The sequence below is a fragment of the Hydractinia symbiolongicarpus genome, chromosome 10, assembly GCF_029227915.1.
Source record: "Hydractinia symbiolongicarpus strain clone_291-10 chromosome 10, HSymV2.1, whole genome shotgun sequence".
NCBI classification, from domain to species: Eukaryota; Metazoa; Cnidaria; class Hydrozoa; order Anthoathecata; family Hydractiniidae; genus Hydractinia; species Hydractinia symbiolongicarpus.
In genome coordinates this window covers 353317-378236 of record NC_079884.1, presented here as the reverse complement: position 1 = coordinate 378236, position 24920 = coordinate 353317, and the positions used below count along the sequence as shown (strand labels likewise).

The window sequence follows — 24920 nt, the reverse complement described above, 5'->3', positions numbered from 1 at the left end:
TATTTGTTGCGTTAATTTATATAGATAAAAGAACCAGTTGGTTTTGAGATACCTTAAGGGAATTAATTTTGGCGAATTTAACGAGTTTTTGTCAATTTCGCAGAAAATTTCGCGAAAAATTAAATCCCGCAAAAACATATACGTGGATTTCAACTTCGGCAGTCTATATTTTATGTCCACTTCATAAAAACCCTTTTAAAATGCCCTTAAATTCGCGAAATTTATTTATTGCGAGATATTAAGAACTTACCAGCTTCACAAAAATTAGTTCTTGCGAAAATTAAATGTTAGTTTTAAAAATTTTTCGCGAAAATTAATTTCTTTAAAGTAATTATTTAAAAAATTCATTTGTCATTGGCTCACCTAATGATGGTACTAATTTTCGCTGGTAGATATTTTCGCGCCTCAAATAAAAATAAATAAATACATTTCGCGGTTATTCGCGGATATTAATCGATTTTATAACGTTTTACGGGTTACACCTTTCCCGAATTTCATAAATTATAATAATTATGACGTCTTCTAAAATTTTAATGGTTCTGTGGTCTTTAAATAAGGATATTCATAAAGAATATTAAATTATCATGACAAAAATGAAGTTTTTAGAGCAATATAATATTCCGGTTGGATTTTATTTATTTTGAAAACAGGCTATTCTTAGGAAGCTCGGCTATATGAAGGGTTTGACCGTAACTTTCAGCCCAATATTGAGGCACTTAACAAACAGAAATATTTACGAAATTAGGTAATTCGTTCTAGCTTTTGCTGAGGAACTTAGGGATAAGAATCAATTTTAGTATCGACCTCTTTAATTGAGTTTGGCATAATTAGGAAATGCGGGAAAGTCTATTCCCGAAGATCATTTTGGTCAATAAAAATCGATGGCGTAAAAACAATTTTCTAAAAATATATTTACGGGTGTAGAATTAGTTTACGAATTTCAAGGTTTTACGCAACATACAAAGTGTGAGGTGGTTTTACACTTTGTTCGCGTCATGATTATATGACGTTATATGACGTTTTATAATTTCTAAATGTAAACAGATCTTATGTAACAGTTTTGGACGCTAGTGTGAACTACCACTGTATACATTGCGGTTGCGCAACATTTCCTGCATCCATGTCGTTTTTTAGCTTTGTCCAGTGCCCAGTCCAAAATCAGGTGCACAGGAAATTACGCGGCAAACTTAACGTGTGTTGACACATTTTTGTTATTACGGTGGCCGACACGATACATTGTAAAACTTCATGGTATAAAAAACTAAAACCACAAAAATAATGAGGTCGACCGGCATATCGGAAAAGTTGGACGCGAGACGCAAGACATTCTGTTGAGTCGGGACGCGGGACAATAGATGCGAGACTCTGGACGCGGGGCCCTGGAAAATACATATTTAAGCGTTTCGCGGGACTGTAGATCATATGGAATCTGCAAATTAAATTTTCGAGCAAAGGATCTTTAAACTTCTGTCAACTTATAGCAAACGATAAAAGTTTGGGTAAGCTGAAATGCAATCTGCTCGGCAAAGTATAACCATAATCACGTGACACTTCCGAATGTTTATATTTTGGTACGCTGTGTAAATATTGAGTTTTTCAGTGTTATGCTATAATCAGTCGATATATATATAAGCTGAGTTTAATTCTGCATATAATACATTTTCTGCACTTTAAATTAAGCTCAATAAACCTTTTACAGCGAGAACTTTGTTTTATCAACCGCGAATTTCCTTTCCAGCTTTGTGAATTTGAAGTATATTATGCTTGAAAGGATGAAGAAATCTAAAATTAATACCACTTTTTAGGTAATATTTATTTACATTGTAAATTTTTACAGAATGCACAAATAAATATATGATATAAAAACTCTTTGTACATTGTTTTATATTATAATTCATAATAAGAATAAGAATAATTTTAACAAATACATCTCGACGTAGAGTTTAGTTTTTGCTGAATTGCGTAAACATGTAATATGGCAAGGTTGTAGTAACAGGAACCAAGATTAATGCTGCGTCTTTATAATGATAAACAAGACTTGTTTCGGCCGTACTGAAGCACGAAACGTTCATGGATAACGTGCCGCAAAGAGATTCTATCGACTCTTAATCTATTGATTAGATCATTTTCTATCCTTTTACATAGGCTGAAAACTTTGAACCAGAAATCTAGAACTTGGAATTTAGAGCGATTTAAAATATTTCAAAGTAAAAAGCAAATTTTAGTCAAATTTCACTATGGCATAACTTTTATCCTAAAAAGGTCTGAGGACGAAAATGTTAACTTTGTATGACCTAACTATGTACGTAGCAAGAGAAAATAGATATTTTCTGCGAAATTTATTTTTAAGCAAATTTAAAAAATATTTTTTAAAAAACAACATGGTTGCTAAGAAACTCATGCGTGTTCTGTCTATTTAAATTTCCTGCTGTCTCTGTTTTGTTTAGGCTTGTTGCTTTTGTAGTTTAAATTAAAAATCATTTAGCAGTTTGTAATATCGCTTTTTTCGCGGTTTGAAACTTAAAGATAGTTTAAAAGATTCAAGAAATTTATTTTCACGGTTTGCAATAAAACCTGATATTTAGCGCAATTTAATTTTCGAAATTACTGCGAAACCGCAAAGTTTTCTTACCGCAAACATTTTGAACAATAAAGTACTTCAAGCGGAAGCGCAACCGAAAAATAAATAAATTACAAGTTTTTATCAACACACTAAGGCTGTTGTAACTTTGTAACGAGAAGATGTGAGTACATCTTTTTGAAGTATACTTTGAAGAATCATTTTAAGATCTTCCACCCTGTTTATTTTGATAATTGGTAATTAACAGACACAGCTAAATTACCAAACCAATCTGTTTGCATTTCGATCTCCCGTCTGAAACGGTGGTTAAAGACAATTAATTCTGATATATATCACAACCAAATCTCGGTAGAGGTTAAGGGAAATAGCAAAGCATGGTTTTTTTTGTTATGTGGTGTCATTCGTAAAGAGTGAGCCAATGACATAAATTTTTAGGATTTACGTACAGGGCACTTTGATTACACTCATAACCGCAAGAAATGCACACAAATTTTGGTACTTATTACAAAAATACCACTGGGTTTGTTTACAAAAGAAAACAGCCTTGACGTTGTTTTATGTTGTTCTTACAGATGTGGTGTCATTCGTAAAGAGTGAGCCAATGACATAAATTTTTAGGATTTACGTACAGGGCACTTTGATTACACTCATAACCGCAAGAAATGCACACAAATTTTGGTACTTATTACAAAAATACCACTGGGTTTGTTTACAAAAGAAAACAGCCTTGACGTTGTTTTATGTTGTTCTTACAGGTAGCTTAGCTACCCAGCTACATTAAGGATTAAACTAGCATTTATTACTTAATACTCAGTAAAATAGGTCAAGTTTAAATATTAATTTTTTTCGCTATAGCTAGCTAGACTAAGTATGAAAGGACAAGGCTGAGCTTTTTAGCTGGGTTTAAAATCAAAACTTAAGAGGAAAATTACATCGCAGTTTTTAAAATTATATAACACATACTACAGAACACCTGCGGGAAATCTCATTGTTCATCAAGTTACCCCATATGGGTAATATGGAAGATTTCTTCATAAAAAACCTCAGAAACCTTTTCAAGTGGATTACTTTCACATTAACAAAAATTGAAAATTTTTAAGATGAACTTTTGCGATTTTGTCATTTATTAGTTTTCAAATTTCTCGCTGGAAATTTATAAGGTTTAAAACCCATGTCGCACAGTAACTTTTTCGTCCTTATCATAATGTGATATACATAAGCTATGGAACAACTTTTGCAGGAAAATAAAAACACATAAATAGAAAAAGGTTGTTATAAAAATAATATAAATTAACTTCAAACCGATTAGTCCGTGCAGCCATTTTGGTGTCAGCAGTATGAAAAACTATGCTAAAACCATAATAAGTAAAAGTCCTATTACTTCAGTAAAAATTGAAATAATGACTTGAAACTTAGTATTATATGTTTTTAGACCAGTTTGATGAAATGAACCCAAAAAATTTTTTTGCTACTATTATAGTTCTTGAGTTCCTGAATTTAGCCATTTTTGGGGACTCCGATAAACCTTTTTTGAAAGCATATTATTTTGACAAGCCATGTGTACAGATAACATTCAAAGTGATTCTCAGGATTTAAAATAATTCAAACAGATAAAATGTGTCCCAGGTTTAGGACCATATACCTTATCCAGCTCTATAAATACAAAGTTGTTAGAAGTTATTTTTTTGTCCACCTGGATCTGCAACACGTTTACTTGCACTAATCGCTCAGCCTGGTGCCACTCACAATTAATTTTTGAATATCTACAGGAACTTATTATGCAAAATGAAAAATGCTAAACAACTGTATTTGCTTTGCAGAAGTAACAATAGGCTTCATCATAAGTCCTGTGAATGTTGGTTTATGAAAAATGTATTATACCTTTATGCTATAAGCACTCCACTGGATTTGTAACACATTACACTAAGTGTCCTCCGTATGACACAGTTTACCCTTTACTAAGTCTTAACCTGGACAGAGACTTTACGTCTTCCGGCTCCAAGCGAATATTACTTCTGGCTATACTTTCCAAAATTTTGTTATTTCATAAAAGAAACCTGAAAATCTACAAATATTTATTTATGAAAAACAGGTTTCTGTTCGATAAAAGAAACCTGAACATTTGCAGAAATTTATTTATGAAATATAGGTTTCTGTTTGTCGTGACAACATATTTAACCAACATGCAATGCCTTGCACACCTAACTAGCTATATACTCAAGTCTTGACTGTTCACTGTTATGGGAGGTCCAAATTGCTAGGAAGTAGCTATCTTTATTTAAAATGACAGAATGCCTTGAAAAATCTCTTGTATAGCTAGCCTCATAAAACTAATATATTTAGCTCTTGTACTTTATCACTTAATTATTTAATAACAAATGTGCCCCTGAAGTGCTGGCATGGTATTAGCTAGGTAGCTTAAAATCACAAAATAAATATTATCCAGATGTGACCATCCCTCATCATCAGACATCAGAAAGGCGTTTCTGTTCTTTACTTCTCATTCTGGGGTACCTCAAATTCTTGTAAATCCAATGAAAAAAAATTACTAAGACTTCCTCTCCTTTCCCTTGCACGACTCATGGCATTTCTCAGCATGTCTTCAGTTCGAAGCCACGATTCCTTAGCTTCCAACTGCGTCTCGTTCACAAGTTTCAGCGCTAGCCAATGCGATGGACAACGTCGAGGAACCCTGGGTAACTTTAAAAAAATGTGGTTCTGCCTTATGATTTTCAGATTTTTGCTGCTGATATCAGCATATTTTAGCCCTTGAGTGCCACACCTCCGTATATATAGGAGTTAATTATCTTTAAATTAACTTTTTTTAAAAAATCTCACTTGTACTGTATCACCGTAAATAAAAATAAAAAAATAAGAAATCTATTAAAAAGTGAATTGGTCGTTCACATTTGTGTAATATTTCTAAAAAAAATTTCGCTGGCGAGGATAACAACTTGCAAATGGTAGTTTCAACACCTGATATGTTTTAGCACTGGAAGCCGTTGATCACTTTTGAAAGTTGTAGTTAAATTGTTTTTGCTGCTTTGGCTAACAGCTCTTGCAAACCATCTGCAAATGTAAACAGATTCTTTAATTTCTTTAATCCTAAATCTTCTTTCAGCATGCGGAAAAAGGTGTCAGGACTCTGAAATACAAGAATCGGTATTTAAACCATAAACAACAAAAACAAAGAAAGCGATCGCAACGCCAATAACAACGAATATAGCAACGAATACAACGACAGCGAAAACAACAACAACAACGACGACGACGACAAAAATGTCACCTCCTTTCTCAGGTTGTGAAGATGAACCAAAACGGATCCATCCAAATCATTTTTAACGGTCGCGTGTAATAAGTGATCAAGTTTTATGTTTTTTAGCCATTCGTTTACTTCTTTTGACGACCAAGACTTAACAACCGAAGTTAATGGCTGCTGTTGTTGTAGAGGAAGCGAAGACTCCACAACGCTGATTTGTTTGTCTGTTAATATTAAAAAATGTCATTATTTTTCTTGTGACAGGCATATATTAATCTTTCTGTTAATTATTAAAAGGGTGGAGCTTAATTAATGAGCGTATGGGAATTTATATTTGAAAACTAATAAGCAAGGGGGTATTTATCGCAATGTAATGGGATTATAGAAAATAAAGTGTAAGGGGAAGGAAAAAACTTAAAAGTTAATAACCACCCGAGACAGACGTACCTTTAACTACGTCTTTATTGATTTGTGCCTCTATTTCACGAAGAAGCGCTTCTAACGAATCTCCCATATTTTCTTCCCTTTTAAAATCTATCCAAAACTTTGCACCAACGATAAAACCTAACCAACCGTCAGCAACGTAATTGTTTTCCATCATTAGCGGTATTATGGGACGCTGTAGCTGGAACGCATACTCAGCCTCTATATTGAAAATTTTTTTCAGTAAATCTTTTGGGAGAGAACTTCAAATCTCTTATTGCGAAAGTTTTTAACGAAATATTACAGAATTTTGAATTTCCAAATTAGTGGAAATCCTCTTTTTTAGATTCAACTGTTTCCTTTAAAGAATATTTTTAGTTTTTGCAACGCGAAATATTATTTAGGCCCATTTGCAAATGCTTCAACGGTGGAGCACCTTTCTTGTGAACGTTTTTGCTTGTGAATTTAATCGTCAACAGGAGATAAATGCGGACTTGGGGCGTACATTCAAAACAAAAATATACCTGATCTGCAGTTTGCACTTTCTTTGTATGCTCTAGATACTGTTATTACTACAAGACAAGCACCTTCCACGGCTTTTGCCATAGCTTCCAAGGTAGATCCACCCATCTGATCAACATCCATCCAAACTTTGTAGCCGTTGCTTCGCAGCTGATCTCTTACTTGCAACATGGTTTTTTGGTATGTCCATTGATAACTAATCATGATATGACCTTTTGTTTTACTCTTGTCGACATCTACCGAATAAATTTATCAACTCTGACCTTACACTTTAAATCATACTTGTTTTGTGCATGACCAGGGTTTAGACAAAAGCTGACAAAATAAATTCCCTGAGTTTCCCTGAGTTTTTGGTCGTTTTGAAGGCATCTTCCCCTGAAACTAACCTGCTTTTGGCACTTTTCTTCTCTGAGCAATTATAAGTAGGCAAAATGGTCAGATATAAGACCAGCATTTATTTGTTGAAAACAGTACATAACTTGCCATATTCAAAATATTACAGCTGGGGATCATCAATAGGTAAAATTATAACCCATTTAAGATTCTTAAAGATCAATTAGATTCAAACAGATTTAAAAGGTAAAAAGGTGGTAATGCTGACAAAAAAAATTCCCTGGGTTTTCCCTGAATTGTAAAAACAAAATTCCCTGAGTTTTCCCTGAATTGTGAAAAAAAAATTCTCTGGGTTTCCCTGAAATTTTCTAAAAAAGACTTTTTTCAGGTTTTCTAGGGTCTGTCTGAACCCTGATGACCATACTTTGCAAAACTATCACTTTTTCTTTAATTTACACGTGATACCAGTCAGATGTAAATTATACGGTCGATTATTATGTCGTATCTAATTTAATACTATTAAGCGCAGCAAAAGAGCGGTAAAACCTGACTTTTGTATTTATACGTGATGCTTGTTGAACTTAACTTAATTGAAGGAATGGAATGGCTGATATAAATCGGAGACGCCTACTTTAGCTGCTTTATCTGTATACCAAACAGCAAAAACGAAGAACAGCAATTTTTTACGAAGATTTTTCTCCCTGTTGCTACTAGTCTATCGACAGAGAAAACAAGCATTTGACTTGCTCACATCATTACGAGTAACGCAAGATTATTGCTTCATGTTTTAAAATTCATTTGAAAACTAAGGACGTTTATGCGAATAGTTTGTCTGAATTTGGATCGGAATGGCTGTTCCCTTACGCATCTTACGTATCGACGGCTCTTATTTGCCTATTAAGGCGATAATACACAATCCAATTAATCGAATTCGATTTGTGTCATTTATAATAAGCATTAAAATAAATTCGAAACTTGACAGGTAATACACGAGAACAGATTTTTGATATTTATTTTTATAATAAAATGTCTTAAGACAGCGAAGACAGAGTTGAACTCGCTGCTGTAGTAGTTATTATTTCAGCCACTAAATATTTAAGAAAACATTAGAAATGTCGTATGTGGACGAAACAATGCTGCATAAAAGACCTAATTTTGGTGTGTGTGCTATGTTATAAACGAATATCGATTAGAGCAAAAAGATTTTTTTAATTTTCTTTGGATATCTTCTGCTAATAAGCTCTCCACAGCGTTTTTTCCAACGTCCATTCACTGATAAAAAATCTCGTTAAATTCTCTTTTATTTTTTTTGAAGACATGATGTTTTTAAACGTCCTCTATTAATGCTATTTTTCATATCGAAAGCATACAATTTTTACATGACACACGATCCAATTTGTCGAATTCGGATCGTGCATCACCGCCTTTAGATGTCCCCTTTTCAATCGTATTGATGGCACTTGTTGATGCTAAAAATATCGTTGTATCTGGGTATCAATTGGAGCTCCTGGGAACGCATGATTCCACACATTTTCAATCAATAGATCTATGGCATAACATATGTGCAGGTAATACCTAATGTATCCCAAATTATAGATGATGCTGAGATTCCACCTTTAATTCCATGTGACGGAGCATTTTCTATGCGTTCTTGGATTATTAAACCACACGGGGAAGTAGTATTGACAGATAAGAGACGATATAGCAGAGCTCGCTTAGTTACGGGAGGAGCGCTTGGCAGACTAAAGAGCAGGTTTCGCGTACTTCATATAAAATGCAAGAGTAACAAAGAAACTGCGAAACTAAGGGGGGGGGGGGGGGGGGGCAGGCCCCCACTAGAATTTTAAAAGCATGCTATAAATTTAAAGCATGCTTAATAATGTAAACGCATTGTTGCTCTATTAAAAAGTAAAGAGTGCTTCGAGGTACACATTACTGGAAATGAAAAATGTTTAGGTTTTATATAATGTGAACACGAAATTCTATTAAGTTGGACAAAAGTTCACCCGTAAAATCCATGCCTGCCAATCTTTTGCATCAAGTTCGACAAAAAATGCTGGATTTAATTGATTTCCTAGATGTTTCAGTTTATACTTTTGTCGAACCTTGACAAATAATTAAATTAGATACGACATAATATCGACCGTGTAAACTTAGCCTTGAGATATCAATACACAAAACTTTTCGTAAAATACACAATGGATTTATTTTCGCACACAGCTTGTTCTCGAATGATAAGTAACGCATTGCCGGGGCAAAAAAACCGCTTCAAACGTGTAAAAGGGTAAATGAGTATTAAAATTGCAGAAAAAAGAGGATCCCTGTGCAGTAAGTTTAAAGATACCCACAATTTAAATGCACAAAGAAGTCGCGCGAAAAAGAAAATTACTTAAAATATTTCCTTCGCAGAATTGAGGTCAAATCGAAAAAATTCGCTGCAATAAAGTATTAGTATCCCACCTTTACACAAAGATATATGGTATAAGTTTTAAAACCTTAGTAAAGCTTGTACCTTCTCTTTCGTATTTCTCTTCCAACTCCCATAGTGCTCCCGCAGCAGCTTTTCCAAGACTTTTATTATTACCGCCTTTTATTTTCTGCAAATGATTCATTATGACATTATTTTCACAAATCAATTTTCGGTTGTTGTCATGAAATGATAGGATCCATAATGCTTTACAAGATTCTAGTACTTCCTTTTCTTCTTCCTCTTTGTCATTTGGACGAAATTCAAAAGCTAATGCAATGACATCAATACCTCCATTTTCACCAATCTTAAGATAGAAAGTATCCACGTGACTTTTCACATGCACTACATTGTGCAGATATAAAATTCATGAAATTCTTACAAGATTGCTTTGTCGATCAAGTATCGAGGACATTTTGAAAATGAAAAATAAAGTTCACAAAGAATATTTTTATCATATGTGTACAAAAACATCTTACAATCTGTTTGTTGACATCATTTTGAGCAATCAGTCGTAACCCATTGATCAATTCACTCAAACTAAATCCCAAGTAACGATGGTTTTTTGATTTAATAGCACTCCGCAGGTAGCTGATAATCAACTTGATAGGGTCTAAACACATAACGCTCTTCTTTTAAAACATTTCCAAACTTAAACTTTTGGGCCCATGTCATGTGTTATCTCGGAAGAGGGCTGTGGAAACAAGAGGTATGGGTCTCTAAATTTTAGTAGAATTTTAAAGTAATTATAAGCGTATAACAGCTTAAGTACCTTTGTTTGTCATGATCACGTGATTGTTTTCTTCATCGATCAAATAAGAGAGTATTAATAATGCTTTCATTGAAAATATTTGTGTCATAGCTGTAAGAAATGGTACCAGATTTCCAATACAGTCACTATACTCAAAATATTTTCTACTAGCAGGATATTTTCCAATGTTGTGAAGGCAACTGAAGATGAAACTCAAAATTCTTGTTCGTCCATTTTCTCTGATGTTCATGGCCGTCAAATCCTAAAAGAGATTTGCACTATGATTTATTAATTTTTAATTTTTGGGCCATTCCCTATAACCCAAGCGTGTCAAAGTAAACGTAATGGCTAAAGTTCATTTCCACAAAATTGACAATTCATATTTTACAACAAGCCCTCTAAGCACCCGGGCAGTTTATCTTTAACTTTTCAGAAAAAAAAACAATTAGGGGGAGGTAGGCAGGGAATGCACATTTAAAAGTCTGAGAAAATCTCTTACCTCGATTAAACTAGTGTCACCAACGATATTTGTACCTGGTCAATTTGATAAATTTTACAGATACTTGGAGATACATAAATATGTGGAAGATCATTTATTAGAGGATCTAACATTTTTAATAATGAAGATTTTTTACAATTGGAGCAATCTGGTACAACCAGATTGCTCTATTTGAGTTTAAAAGTACTATATATATATATTATATCTATAATGTAAATTTCAAGTATACCTTTTTGTCTTCCTCACTTATAATTGGCATGTACAAGGTCAGTGAGTCAATCAAGATTTTCACCATACCAATACTACAGCACTGAAAACAAAAATCCACATCCACATCAGAACAATTGATAATCATCATTAGAAAGTTTCCCAAAATATTTTGCACATTCAATTAATGTAATTAGGAAAACTGAGAAATTATTGATATCTATTAAGCTTTATTTTTCTTTATAATAATTCCTAAAAATCAGAATGTATAATGTATATATTTTGAACTGACGCTGCTTTTTGTATTAACAGTTGATAACAAAATTAACTTTTAGATATTTGAAGTTTTGTTTTCATTAGGTATTGAGAATGATTTTAAATTAGGAGATATATGAGTAGTTTTAGGGAGATGTGACAACCCAGATGATATCAATAATACCATGCAACTATAATGTATATTAGTAGCTAACAAAAAGTAAAATTATGCAAAACTGTTTGTTTTGTTAGCTTTTTGTGATTTTCATAGATCATGTGTGAAAAAAGTATATCCTTAGGGTACAGTTCATAAAGCTTATTAAAAACACTAATTTGCCTGAGACTTTATTATCGCAATATTCTGATGTTTAAATTTTTAAAATGTCTCCTTAGAACTACTCACAGACAGAATGCGTGAAGTGACAGGCTTAACAGGAACAATTTAGGCCATGCAACCTTACCGTAGCTTAGGGATGGTCTCCAAGATCGTTTCAGTTTTGATACGAATTGATACGATTTTCATCGTATGGAAATCGTTTCAATGTTTTTTTCACAGCGTTTCATAATCGTATCATGAAACGAATTAAATGTTTCATATTTTATTTGAGCAACAATTTTGTATAAACTTCGTAAAAATGAAACGATTGTGAAACGATTTTGAAACGATTAAAAAAAAATTCTGAACGATTTGATACGATTGTCAAAATATTATTTGTGATACGATGTAAAAGTCTTTGAGGTTATTGAAACGAATTTTGAAACGATGTTGAACTAATTAAAAACCAATTAAACTTATATATAAATGTCAAATTGTTGTTTCTCTTTCTTTTATTCAACACAACATCGACATCATCAACAACATCTTTTATCGCAAATATTGTAAAACAGTTTTTCAAAACTAAAAAAAAACAGTTTTTCTTAAAACTAACAATTTCCTTTAAAATTGAAAATATTGCGATGAAAAAAAATTTAAGAACGAAGAACAGTGATAGAAATGCTTTTTGAGATCGCATTTTAAAAGTTTAAGAACAAAAAGCAGCGATAGAAAACCTATGTGACAGCGCGTAGGTTTTATTGAGAGACCTTTATTAGATTAATAATTTCTATTATTCTTTTATGTTAAAAGAATGTAAAAGAAACACCTTGAAACGATTTTGAAACGATCATAATGATACGATTTTGAAACGAATTATGGTATGTGAAACGATTTCAAGTAAATATAATAAAACAATCTTAAAAAATTATGAAACGATTTTATTTTTTAATGAAACGATTTCCATACGATCTGAAACGATTTCAAAAAATTAAACATTACTTTAAAATCGTTTCAAATTCGTATCATGCTAATTAAAAGCATGATACGAATTTGAACACTATGCTAATTAAAAAATGAAACGATTTGAAACGATTTTTTTTGAAACGATCGATGTGTGAAGTGACAGCTTAACAGGAACAATTTAGGCCATGCAATCTTACCGTAGCTTACCCAGCTTTTAGAATGGTTGTCCACCTCTGGTTGATCGCACATTTTGTATAATTGCCCTTTGTCAGTCTATCCGTTCCTTGGCAAGTTCTTTTTGAGGTCTTTGAGATCTTTTGTGAAAACATCACTTAATGAAGTTGTGGATGGCCATTTTGTAAAAATATCACTCAATGTAGTTGTGAACACCAATTTTTGTACATTCTCTGAAGATGACCAAAGTATTTAAGTTCACACAAAGCTATCTCTTTAGGAATGCTGATAATGGCAAGCTATTTGTGGAGTTTTTGTGTTCTAAAACATCGTGTAAGACTGACAGCACAGATCTAGGAAACCATACCATTGTCAGTAGATGTTAAATGCCTGGTCAATTCACTTGACTTAGACCATTTCATAGCATAATGCTATGGGTGGTAATTATTGTAAATAGACAACCTCTAAAGCAGTTTCATGCTGCAGTGATGTGTGCAAAAGTTGCATCTACTCAACAAACTAATTCTCCAATTACATTACTGATGTATTAAAAAAAAGTTCAGGGGCGGATCTAGGATTTTTTTTGACTGGTGTAAAAAAGCCTCAAAGAGAAGATCTTACAACTGGGGGTTTGGGGGCGTCCCCCAATGGGTCCAGGGCAACGCCCTTAAACGGCTAAAATAGCTTAAAATCATCTTTCAGACTTATCTTTGATAAGTAGGTATATAGTGGGTTTTTTAGTTTTTTATATTTTTGAATGTTTTTTTAGCTGAAGAAGATTATATTTTTGAATATTTTTTGTACAACTTGAGTAATAACGAAGATTATAATTTTGAATGTTTTTTTAGCTGACGAAGATTATATTTTTGAATATTTTTTGTACAACTTGAGTAATTAAAATGTTGTTTTTTAAAAATTTTGATGTCATGCCTTATTACTTCTAGGGAATTTATATATGGGGACATTTAAGCAACAGATAATAATATACAAGATTTATTCCTTTTTTATCAAGACTGCTACACTTTTAACCGTCGTTCAGGATATTTAACATTTTATTTTTTACCAGCATATCGATTATGTCATCTAAATTTATTCTCATCTCGTTGTGGATATTTAGCAACACCAAACCATTAAATTGACCCTGAAAAAAAGTTTCAAAATTATAATTAAATGTACGTAATGTGGTGTTTCACAATCAAAACAGATAACCCAATAAATCAATTGGCAAGATATATACGACAAGATTAAAAATGTCACATTCTCCCTAATACGCAACGTCATATTGTAGAAACATACCTGGGTCATCAAGTTTCTTGAATATGTCTTAACTCGTCGTAGCGTTGATATAGATCTCTCACAGAAAACTGGTCGTTACTGGCACTATGGCAAGGCAAGTATATGTAAAATCTTGCAGATATTTGGGTACAACATAAAAATATGTGTAGCTAACGCATTATTAATTATTTCCAAGAAATAAAGCTGAATGTTTACTTGCAATGTATAGAACTTTCTCTTTTAAAAAAACAAGCAATAATTACTTCTTACCTTTTAAACGTTTTGTCTTTTTTCATGGTGGTTGGAGGTATATACAAAGTGATTTAGCTCAAATAACCCAAATTGCATTTTTCTCACCTCACCCATAATGGTTATACATTCGCTCGTATATTCTGTACTTGTTCTTGAGGTAATCAACCCATTATTAAAACTTCCATGGATGTCACCTATATCATGAGGGTATATGGTTTTAATATTTTTCCTAATAACTGTTGCAAGAGCAAGCATATTCATTAAAGATCAGAATCTTGTATTTTTAGGATTATAAATGGCTTTCTTGATGACACATGACTTCCTATCTACGTTTTTATTTCCTGTAAATTCATCAACAACATGATGGGGAGATATTGATGCAAAAAGTCCTCTTTCATTACGAGGAAAGTTCTCCATAATCTTTTTGTCAACATTATGTGAAGCATAGCAAAGGCTCTCATTTCAAACAATTAATAGAAACAGAATTGTATAAACAATAGATCCAGTAGATCTAAATAAAAATGTTTTTTCTATTATTTATAGATGATAGTTAGCTACAAAGTTTTCTGCAAAAAAAAAATGTTAAAATGAAAAAAACAAAAAACAAATAAACTATATAGCTATAATAACAAGTCTAAGCTATTGATTGGACGCATTTATCGAAGATAAAAGATAAAAGTTCAAATATAAACAAAACACACTGTTCATAACAATCTGCAGAAATTTTACTTGCTGGTATTTGAACTTATCATGTGAGTAGCTAGGTAGGTAGTTACAATTTCTGTATTTAAAAATTATATTAAAAAATACACAAGCAAACAAATAAAATTTCTTACCTTAAACATCTACAAATAGACTCTGTTGGAAATTTTACCAAGGGAGCATTCAGTAGTGTCTGTGAGATTCAGTCCAACTTTTTCTTCCCAAGTCTTGCATCCAAAAATGATACTTCTCCAACACATGTCGAAATATGGTGCTTTACTTTACATCTCGCTCCAAATCTTCGAAGAAATAAATCAAGTAAAAAAAACACTGACCTGTTTCACAGCGGTCGTAAAAGAGAAAGTTTGCAGACCACTCACCTGAATATATGTCCTGGATCGTCATGCCATATAATTTTTATTTTACACCAGTTGGCTACACCAGAGAAATACACCAGGATATTTTTTGCCCATAAGAATGCGCAGCTTACACCAGTTGAACTGGTGTAAATACTGATGCCGGTAACGATTAGGATATCAAAAATTTCGCAGGATGAAACAGCCGCATTCGGCTAAATTGACACAAAAACAGGACCACGAAACCCAAACGGCGGGGGGGCGGGACACGAATATCAGTTTTATACGCGACAGACGCTGGCGGCCGTTATTCTAGTTCAGTTTAATAATGGGCGTAAAAATCTGAGAGCAAAAGGCTCACAGAGATACACCTTAATTTTTTGAGCAGAATTTTTGCTGGTGTATTTACACCAGTACACCATAGCTAAATCCGCCCCTGAAGTTGACAGCTGCAAATGTGTTTTAAACAATGCACTAGAACAGAAAATTACAGAATACAAAAGACATCCATATAAAAAGAAAATGAAGCATGTGAATGTGCTATGCCAGTCATAGAAGTTAATCGAAATTTAAAACTAGAAATATCATCCTTTTGACATAATTCAATTATTTTGGATCTCATTATTTTCTTTAATTAAAAAAGCATGTTTCTTTTTTAGCAGATTTTGTACAAATGATTGGAATTTAACATATTATAACGTATTATATATAAACTAGTCGATAAGGCCCGTGGAGAAATCCACTTAGTCAGAAGGACAATGGAAAATAGGTTGTTTTAGATGTTTTTTGATGACGTCAGCAGTGCAGATACAAAAAAAATTGGTGAAGTTTAGTTTATTCGTTGCCTGTAATGTTTAAAGGTTAAAACGCTGATCAAAATAATGTGTAGGATCATATGTTTTCGACAAACGCCTAAGGAGATATAACGTTTAAAAATTTCGCTGACGTCAGCAATGGCCCGTCAAAACCCAAAAATTTTTATTTAGAAATTTCTATACCTGTTGCCTTCATCGTATAGATCTTGAAACGCTGATCAAGAAAATGTATAGGATCATGTACTTTCAGCCCTCGAAATAGCGGTCGGACATCGGACATTGTCCGACCCAGACGCAAATATGTCCGACGAAAATCAGTTCTGGCCTGTCATTTTGTCCGGCACGTTTCTCTAGCTACATCTCCCCTATTATAACTGCAAAAAATAAAAATTGAAACATGCAAAAATAACGAGATAATTTAAATATAATCTGTCTCTTTTAATCAATCTTCGTTCCGCTTCACTTTCGTTTTGTTTTCATCTGCCATGTGCCATCATGGAAGTTTCTTAATCATGATCACACACACCACAAATAATAAATGTGGTAAGGCGCCGTTAAAAAAAAAAGTAAGGCTGCGCATTTTGATAAGCCAATTAAATCGCAAAAAATGCCGTCGCTAAAGAATACTCTAAAACATATAAACAAAATAGTTTTTAAGTTTGTATTTTTATAATTATTTGTAAAGTCATCACAAGCAAATAGGAAAAAATATGCTTCGTTTTCAAATTAAAAAAAAAATGTTTTAAGTTTATCCACGTGGCTTAAATTTTTAACAAAATTTATACAAAACAAAATATTATACCGCACGTGGGTTTCGTTTTTAAAATTGTTCGAATAGAAATAGCACTTGCAGCATTAAGAAAAAATCAATTAAATGGGACCTGCTATGGTTTCGAATTGTTTTGTCAAACGAAGAAAAAAATTTTCCTTTACCTGCAACACTCCATCGTCCTAAAAAATTATTTAATTCATTTTAATATAAAACATCTCTGAGTGAGATCATTCGACTGGTAAAAGAACGCCGGTCGCTTGCGCTTTTATAAGAAATGAAAAAGTGTTCATTTCACATTTATCGCATGTAAGTTAGTTGCTCCTTCAAGTATGAGTGAAATTAATGATTTGCCTTGTTGTTTTTGCGAAAGAAGCACGAAGTATCGGTGTATATCGTGTCAAAAAACATCTTGTAACATATGTTCTACCGGTGTTAACAGTACAGTCAATGGGTACAGCGAAGAGGAAAAACGTGTTGGTAGATGTCCTGATTGTTCTGTTGTTATTAATAAGCAGCCGAAGAAAATCCAAAGAAGCATATTTTCAGCCTTTGGAAAAAACCCACCAACATTAGCGAAGCAATCAGCAACGAATATAGTAATTCTTTACTCTGTTATATTTAGTACTTTAATTTTCACAATATCTTTTGTGTCTCTTTAATTTGTTTTAATTGTTTATTTTGCAGACTACACCGCAGACCAAAGGCAAAACAAATCCGAAACAACACAAGCAAACAACATCAACAAGAACCGTAACACCTGCTACTGTTGAGAAGTGGAAAGCTGAGCTGGCACAACACAGCGTTGCTGAATGGCTGCTTTATGATATAAAAGATGGCAAGGTTAAGAACATGCGCTGTAAATTTTGTACGACGTATCAGTCCCAGATCAAAACATTGCCAAATTACAGCAACATCTTCGTTGTTGGCACCCAAAACTACAAAAAAAGTGCAGTAGAAGACCATGCCACGAAGAGTAGACAACACTTAAAAGCCCATAGCCTGTATTTGAAAGCAACAGGAGTTTCCCTGGATGAACGAGCTACAACGTTGTCTGCGGCCGATTCTTCCAACGTTGTCGCTGGTTTGGCCAAGATGGATGAAAAAGATATGCAACGAACGAAAAAGAAATTTGAAGTGGCGTATTTTGTTGCTAAAAATCGCTTACCGTTGACAACATATCCGGAGTTGCTGAAGTTAGAGAGAAAGCATGAAGTTGACATTGGTATAGCGTATAACACTGACCGCGCTTGTGGAACATTTATTGATTATATGGGTAAAGATATGAAGCAGCAACTTAATGCTGATCTTGCGAAAGCCAAGTTTTTTAGCGTACTTTGTGATGGTTCTACAGACAACGCAGTTGTTGAAAATGAAGTAATATATGCATTACATTTTGATCCCACTCCAGTTAACTCAAATTGTGTAGAAGTTAAGGTGTCTTTTCTCAGCATGACTCACTTAAAGCATCAACATGCTGTCGGTGTTGCAGCTGCTCTCGCTGAAAGCTACGATGACATGGTCACGCTAAAAAGTGCCATTGAAAGTGAGTTTCAGTCTATCGGCATAATGCCAGCCAAAAAACTGATTGGATTTACTTCTGACGGAGCAAGTGTAAATCGAGGGAATAAAAATAGTGTAAAAATGGTGTTACGAGAGGAATCGGAGTGGCTTGTATTTATTTGGTGCATCGCACATCGGTTGGAATTGGCCTTATCTGATGCGTTGAAAGGTACCGACTTTGATATTGTAGATGAGATGCTACTAAGGACATACTATTTATATCAGAAAGCACCAAAGAAACTTACGTCAGATGCATGATCTTTACGCTCCTGCGATGGACTACATAGAAGGAGGGGTTAAACCCAAAAAAGCAAACGGCACTCGTTGGATCTCACACAAACTGGCCGCTATGAAAATTTGTTTGGATAAATATGGTCTTTTCATAGAGCACTTAGAACATCTCAGTCAAGATAAAGCGGTGAAAGGAGAAGATCGTGCAAAAATGAGAGGTTATCTAAACAAGTGGAAGCAGTCTAAAGTACCATTAATGTTGGCAATGTTTATCGATTTGCTCGAAATACCATCAGCGCTCTCGCAAGACTTCCAACGTGACCAAATTGACACAGTTTCAGCGATGAGATCACTATCACTTACCAAAGATCGCTTAGCAATGTTTGAGCGCAAAAGTTTTGAAAAATTGCCACACGTGCAAGACCTGCTAAGTAGAATAGAAGACAAAGATGGCGATAAGTACTACCAAAATGTGAAAATGACAAATTTTGTAGCAGCAAAGGAGCATGTCAAGGCAACGAAAGGGAATTTTGCAAATGTCATTGTTGAGAATGTTACATCACGACTTGAAGAAGAAGATGACAGTAGAGATATCTTCAGATACGTTAATCAAATTTTAAACACGGAAGGTTGGCTCCGAGAGAAGCAAGACGAAGATGGAAATGTTATTACAGATTACGAGTTTGCTGACGAAGGTTTATCAAATTTAAAACAACACTTCGATATTCCATTGAGACATGCCGGCTTCAGTGCTTCAACAGCAGATCTGTTAAATCAATTTCACGATCTCCTACGATACTCACACGAATACCTTTCTGTTTCGGCGACACCATACAGGGTCTGTTGGAGAAGAATTTTTTCATCATCCAGAAATCAATCGTGGAAAGATTTATTAATTCTCGTCGAATTGTTATTCACGATCCCTGTAAGCAATGCCAAGTTGGAGCGCATGTTTTCCAAACTCAAAACTGTCAAAACTATCAATAGGGGTTCATTGTCACAAAACCGACTAGAGTCCCTTTTGAGGATTGTCGAAGACGGGCCGTCTATAGAGCAGTATGACCCATCAAATGCTATAAGAATGTGGATGGAGGAAAAGGACAGACGACCAAATCAAAGAAAACGGTGTGGATACAAACCACGTACAGGTTCCAAAAGGAAACTTCCCTCGCTGAGTGACGGCAGTTCAAATGAAGAGAACGAAGATGTGGATGACAATGTACTTTTAATCGATTTATTTGGCGATGACAACGAATATGTAGACTTTCTAGGTTTTTAAATACTTTGTATTTCTCTCCATAGTTTTTCTTTGTCTTCCCAATTTTGTTTTATTTTGTATTTTCTAAACATAAGCAAAGTGATCAAGGCAAGTTAAGGCTTAGCAAACAATAAGTCTCCTTAAAAAATACGGCAGCGATAAAAATTCAAGTGCAAAAACGATGGCGAAAATAAATTAACATGAAAGATCTTTTATCACTCAAATTTACAAAAATGACTTTTAAAACAGAAAAGGCTTTTTCAAAATATAAAAAGAAAAGAACACAAAATTATCTACAATTAAATCCATGATATAACGTCTGTTCCGCCTGTAAGTGCAGTTTTGCAGACTTGCTTCATCCGTGCTCCGTCGGCGTTCACCTCCGCATTAGTTAAGAACCGCATGGCTGGATTTCTTGTGTAAGACCTGGTTACCAACGACGAAGGGGCCAGGCAATAGAGATTCATGTCTACGTAGTTCTTTTAACTAAGTCAGGAGTTGGTGAATTAGCTAGGATGGTCAGGTTGGCTATGAATAGGCTTGCTCGTGGATTAAAAGGACTAGAACTATTCAATAATTCCGAGATCTAAACAAATGGAAGTGTCCGACCAAGACTGAAATCTATCGGACGTTTTGTCCGACGAAAGTTTAAAACGGGCTACGGACATGTCCGACCAAACTGGAAATGTGGCGGACATTTTGTCTGACGAGTCTCCAAAAATTATTTCGAGGGCTGACTTTTGATAAACGGTTGCAGAGATATTGGGGTTTGAAGGTTTTTTGATGACGTCATCAACCCGTCCAGTCCAAAACAAATTCGGGGACCCAGGTTTGGGAAAATATCCCAAATTGATCCTAGGTGGTCCCTAGTTACCCACGCGGTGAAAAATCATTGACGTCAGCACCTCGTTTCCAAGTTATTTGGCCTCAAAATTTTAAGTGCACTGTAACGGCTTCATTAATTTAATATAGGATATTGACGTTAAAGTAGTGTTATTGCCCTCGCGCCGTAACGTCAGAAATTTAACATATTAGACATGCATTTTTCGGTAAGATCAAAGGAAAAGGAACATATCCACTTTGCCTGTTACAGACACACGGAACTGGCGTATTATTATATAGATTGATAAAATCTAACCTTAAATGTACCAGGCCTACCAATAAGGGCAGAGCAATTGCTCCTGATCACACAAAGGCTTGTCCAATTCTGAGAAATAAGAAACTAACTGAGCCATTATTTGCTCACCCAGATTCTGGCTAAGCAATATCAATTCATTTTACATGGAAATCAATGTTCTCTTTCTTATTATTTACAGTATATAATAAAGAATCAAAATATATAAAAAAAGATAAAATAAAATGTGATGATTCCAGGGAATTTAATAACAAGCCATATAGCGATAATTTTCACTTATCTATATGCTTTATCACTATATTGCTAACAGTAAAGAGGATTATCTATAATTGTTAATATCTATTGGAAATTATCGCTAATTATAGCTAAGGCTATCACTAAATTTATCGTTATATTTCTTACAAATTTATCGCTGCATTTATAATCATAAAATGGCGGCGTTAGCTGAGAAAAACGCTAGCTAATGTAGCTTTGTTTTTATTATAGCTATCGATAATTATATCTTGATATCAAATTTCCTGCAATCGCCACGAATAGATAAAAAAAGACTGTGATAAAATATGCGTTTATAAACTCGCCCAGTTTACATTATTGTAACTTTAGGGGAGCAATTTATTGCTTGGGTGATATTTTCTTATTGATAGGCCTGATGTACGCAACGTAAAATTAGTCAATTAGTGTTTAATGTGAATACATTTTAACATTTCTTATTGAGAAAAATCTATATTTTTATTATTGCCTCCTTTACAGATTCTCTTTGTTATTTCGCTTGGGTCAAGGTTTCCCAATGATGTGTCTGCTTTTTTATAAAAATTAATTCCAGCGACTTTAGAATCTTGTGCTTTTAAATAATCTCTATGAATTTCAATAATAGCCATTTTGCCCCATATATGTTTTTTTGCCTACAGGAATCTGCAAAAGTTTGTAAATTTTGTAAACATTGTAAAATCTCTATATATAATAAAAACCATGAAGTTATTACAAAAACAAATAAATTAAATTTTTACTTGCTAGCTAGCTAAGTAACTATGCATGGAAATCCATTAGACGCAAAGTTTGCACCCACACAGGCCCACACACACATCAACAGAGGCATACAATTTATTGCATGCCAAACAAGGTTTTTGCTCAATCACATATAAAAACCAAAAATGTTAGAACTAGCTAGCTATATGAAAAAAAAAGTAGCAAATTGGTTTTCTAGAGCGCAAAATTGTCCCTAACCGCAATGCATAAAGAGTTATTGAAAGCTCAATTTAAAAATTCAATGTCAAACATAATCAGCTTTATCATTAAAAACAGCCTAGCTTAAATCATCTGTGGTTTTCTACAAACACAGTCAACAGAAAACACATCATATACCAAGTTTTACAATTTTTACTAAAGTTATATGTGTATCTTATGCAAAAAACGTGCAGTTTTAAACATAAATTACTTTTTTTATACCACTGACTTTGTTTGGCAATTGTAGCTTATGTCATTCTCCTTTCTTTGTTCTAACATTGTATAAGATTTGCTTTGCTTTAGTTAAGTGAAGTGGTTGCCAAGGTTGGGGAGTTAGGTCTACCATTTACGTTTTTGTAAAATTCTCCGTCGCCGAAACACTGAAAAAAATACAGTTGACTCTCTCTATCTCGAACTCGCAAGGGACCAGAAAATTTGTTCGAGATAGAGAAAGTCCGAGATAAAGAAGGGAAAATACCTTAGGCAGACCACAAAGGGACCGAGACTTTAGTTCGAGATAGAGAGATTCCACTGTATATCAATACGACATGTTTAACAGGGGCGGATCCAGCATTTGTAACATGTCAGTCACTTTTTTTGCGAAGCAAAAAACAGCGCAGCAATTTGCTGCGCCCAGAACAGCTGGGGGTCATGGCGGGCGCTGTAAGCCCCCGGTCCGGGGCGCAGCCCCGGAAACTTTCGCTATTTTAAGCCTCTACGCACTATAAACGGCCTAATTAATGTCCAAATTATTAGCTCTGTTAGAGACGTTTTTTGCTTCGAATAGACAGCAAAAAACAAACAATCTTGTAAAGGGTTGCAAAAAAGTGTAGGAAAAATAAAAACAACGGTTTAAATTCATATATTTTAAGACTGTTTCGCCCAATATCAGGGCTCGTCAGCATGCCTAGGAAACAGCTAATAACGTAATATTAGCTATTCCAGACATGGACAGTCTGCTCCAATCAACCGAGTGCTATCAGCTGGAGCAAGCCGAACTCGGAAAAGGGGGGGGGGGTTAAAGAAAAGGAATTGATATAAAAATAGAAAGTTATTAAAGCCCCTGACAGGGGGCTCCTAGAACAGGTACTATCAGCCGGAGCAAGCTGAACCTGCAGAAAGATAACGACACAACGTAAACAAGAGGAAAGGGAATTTATTTTATATAAATGGTTACTATTTTTTTCAATTAGGAGTGGGTAAGATTTAATTATTTATTTATTTATTCATTAATTTGTTCTAGATTGTATAGTGGAAAAATTTATATTAATTCAAGTCTTCTTTTATCTTTAGCAAATTTATTTAAAACTTTATCAACATCTGGCACTATTTCTTTGTGAATATACATAAGCGCTAGCCCGTTGAGGCGTTCAGATACCATAGTAGTGCGAGTATAATTTTTAAGTTTTCTCATAGCAGAGAAAGAGCGTTCACATTCACATGTGGTGACAGGAATAGTGGCTAAAATTCTTAGGGCCACATGCAAATTAACAAAGACATTTGGATTAATAGACTTCAACGTTTGAGCAATAGTTTGGGGTCTATTTCCTTTAAAATCAATCCAATACTTCTCCCAAATTTCTAATTCAGCATTAAGCCCAAGTATATTTGGAAGGTCATCTTCATAGAAAGAGACAAAAGACTTGAATTTCTCCTTCCAGTTTGTTTTACCTCCAGAAATCAAAGAAACCATTTTTGCTGGAACAATGCATAGGCCATTATAAGCATTTAGAGAAAACGGTTGAAAACGATTCTTCATTTCACTATTTAAATGGTCTAAAAGAGGTTAGTAACTGATTTTTTATAGTAATCAGAAGTTGAAAAAGAAGGATGATTATCTCTTGTGGTTTGCCTTCCAACAGTCCTCTTCTTCTCCTCCACAATTCTTACTTTTTCACAAAGAGAAAGAGCCTCCTCATACCACCTATCATGAAAATGTTCTACATTATTTCTGGTTTGAAGGAGAACATTTTTTAATGTTTGAATAAGCTCTATGCTGTCCATAACATCAATTGTTCTATTTTGTAGCAATTGAGTAACTGGAAGTGTTATGTCAAATACGTTCCTTGTGATCACCAGAGTGACAAGAAATTCAAAATTAGCTATTTGGTGAAAAAAACCAACAGCTTGTTTTGATGTGTCATAATTGAACTGTCGATTTAAGTTTAATTTCATCTCTTCCAAAGTAATATAAATAGGCACATATAACTCTTGAAAGAGATCTAAACCAGTAATTCGTTCAACCCACCGAGTACGGCAAACATCCTTTAATTTAGTTTTTTTAGAAGTCGGACTATATTTATCTATGTTAATCATAAGGGATTGCTGTCTTTTTTGAGAATAGTTAAAGAAATAGGAAATGTGTTTTATTTTAGCCATCACATGGGCAACTAAGCTGATTGTACAAGATTTTCCAACTGCTAAATTTAAACGATGACTGTTGCAATGAACATATATAGCCTTTTTATTTAAATTAAGAATATGGGCAGAAAGTCCATTCTTATACCCAGCAACAGCACCTGCACCATCATATGCTTGACCCCGACAGTCCTTAATATTTAAAGTCAGGTTATGAAGTGACTTTAAGGGA

The 24920-nt window shown here is 34.0% G+C and overlaps 2 protein-coding genes and 1 long non-coding RNA gene across 9 annotated transcripts in view; 1 reads left to right on the top strand and 2 right to left on the bottom strand.

Moving 5' to 3' along the window:
- Positions 1-1798: 1798 nt before the first annotated feature.
- Positions 1799-24920, bottom strand: part of LOC130662397 (uncharacterized) — a 72426-nt gene continuing 49304 nt past the window's right edge. The window contains exons 1-9 of one of the 6 annotated variants that reach the window (XM_057461260.1): positions 16334-16989; positions 11065-11145; positions 10358-10598; positions 10065-10198; positions 9631-9892; positions 6788-7021; positions 6288-6485; positions 5868-6064; positions 1799-5726 (exon numbers count right to left, since the gene is read on the bottom strand). In XM_057461260.1, the coding sequence (XP_057317243.1) occupies positions 5607-5726; positions 5868-6064; positions 6288-6485; positions 6788-7021; positions 9631-9892; positions 10065-10198; positions 10358-10598; positions 11065-11130 (1452 nt within the window). In that variant the 5' untranslated portion in view covers positions 11131-11145; positions 16334-16989 and the 3' untranslated portion in view covers positions 1799-5606. Of the gene's footprint in view, positions 5727-5867; positions 6065-6287; positions 6486-6787; positions 7022-9630; positions 9893-10064; positions 10199-10357; positions 10599-11064; positions 11407-11758; positions 11778-12773; positions 12994-16333; positions 16990-24920 lie in introns of those variants that run through there. The other 5 variants (XM_057461259.1, XM_057461261.1, XM_057461262.1 and 2 more) reach the window with 5 other exon arrangements.
- LOC130662404 (uncharacterized) lies at positions 13124-16322 on the bottom strand. 2 transcript variants are annotated; one of them, XR_008989007.1, is made up of 5 exons: positions 15360-16322; positions 15114-15278; positions 14296-14471; positions 14047-14130; positions 13124-13891 (listed from the first exon to the last, which is right to left on the bottom strand). It is a non-coding gene; the product is annotated as an uncharacterized LOC130662404 (long non-coding RNA). The 2 variants fall into 2 exon arrangements; XR_008989006.1 differs by having other exon boundaries at positions 15114-16322.
- Positions 17106-18878, top strand: LOC130662399 (E3 SUMO-protein ligase KIAA1586-like). Its single transcript, XM_057461263.1, has 2 exons — positions 17106-17518; positions 17607-18878. Exons 1-2 carry the CDS (start codon positions 17252-17254, stop codon positions 18738-18740), a joined length of 1401 nt encoding a protein of 466 aa, XP_057317246.1. The 5' UTR covers positions 17106-17251; the 3' UTR covers positions 18741-18878.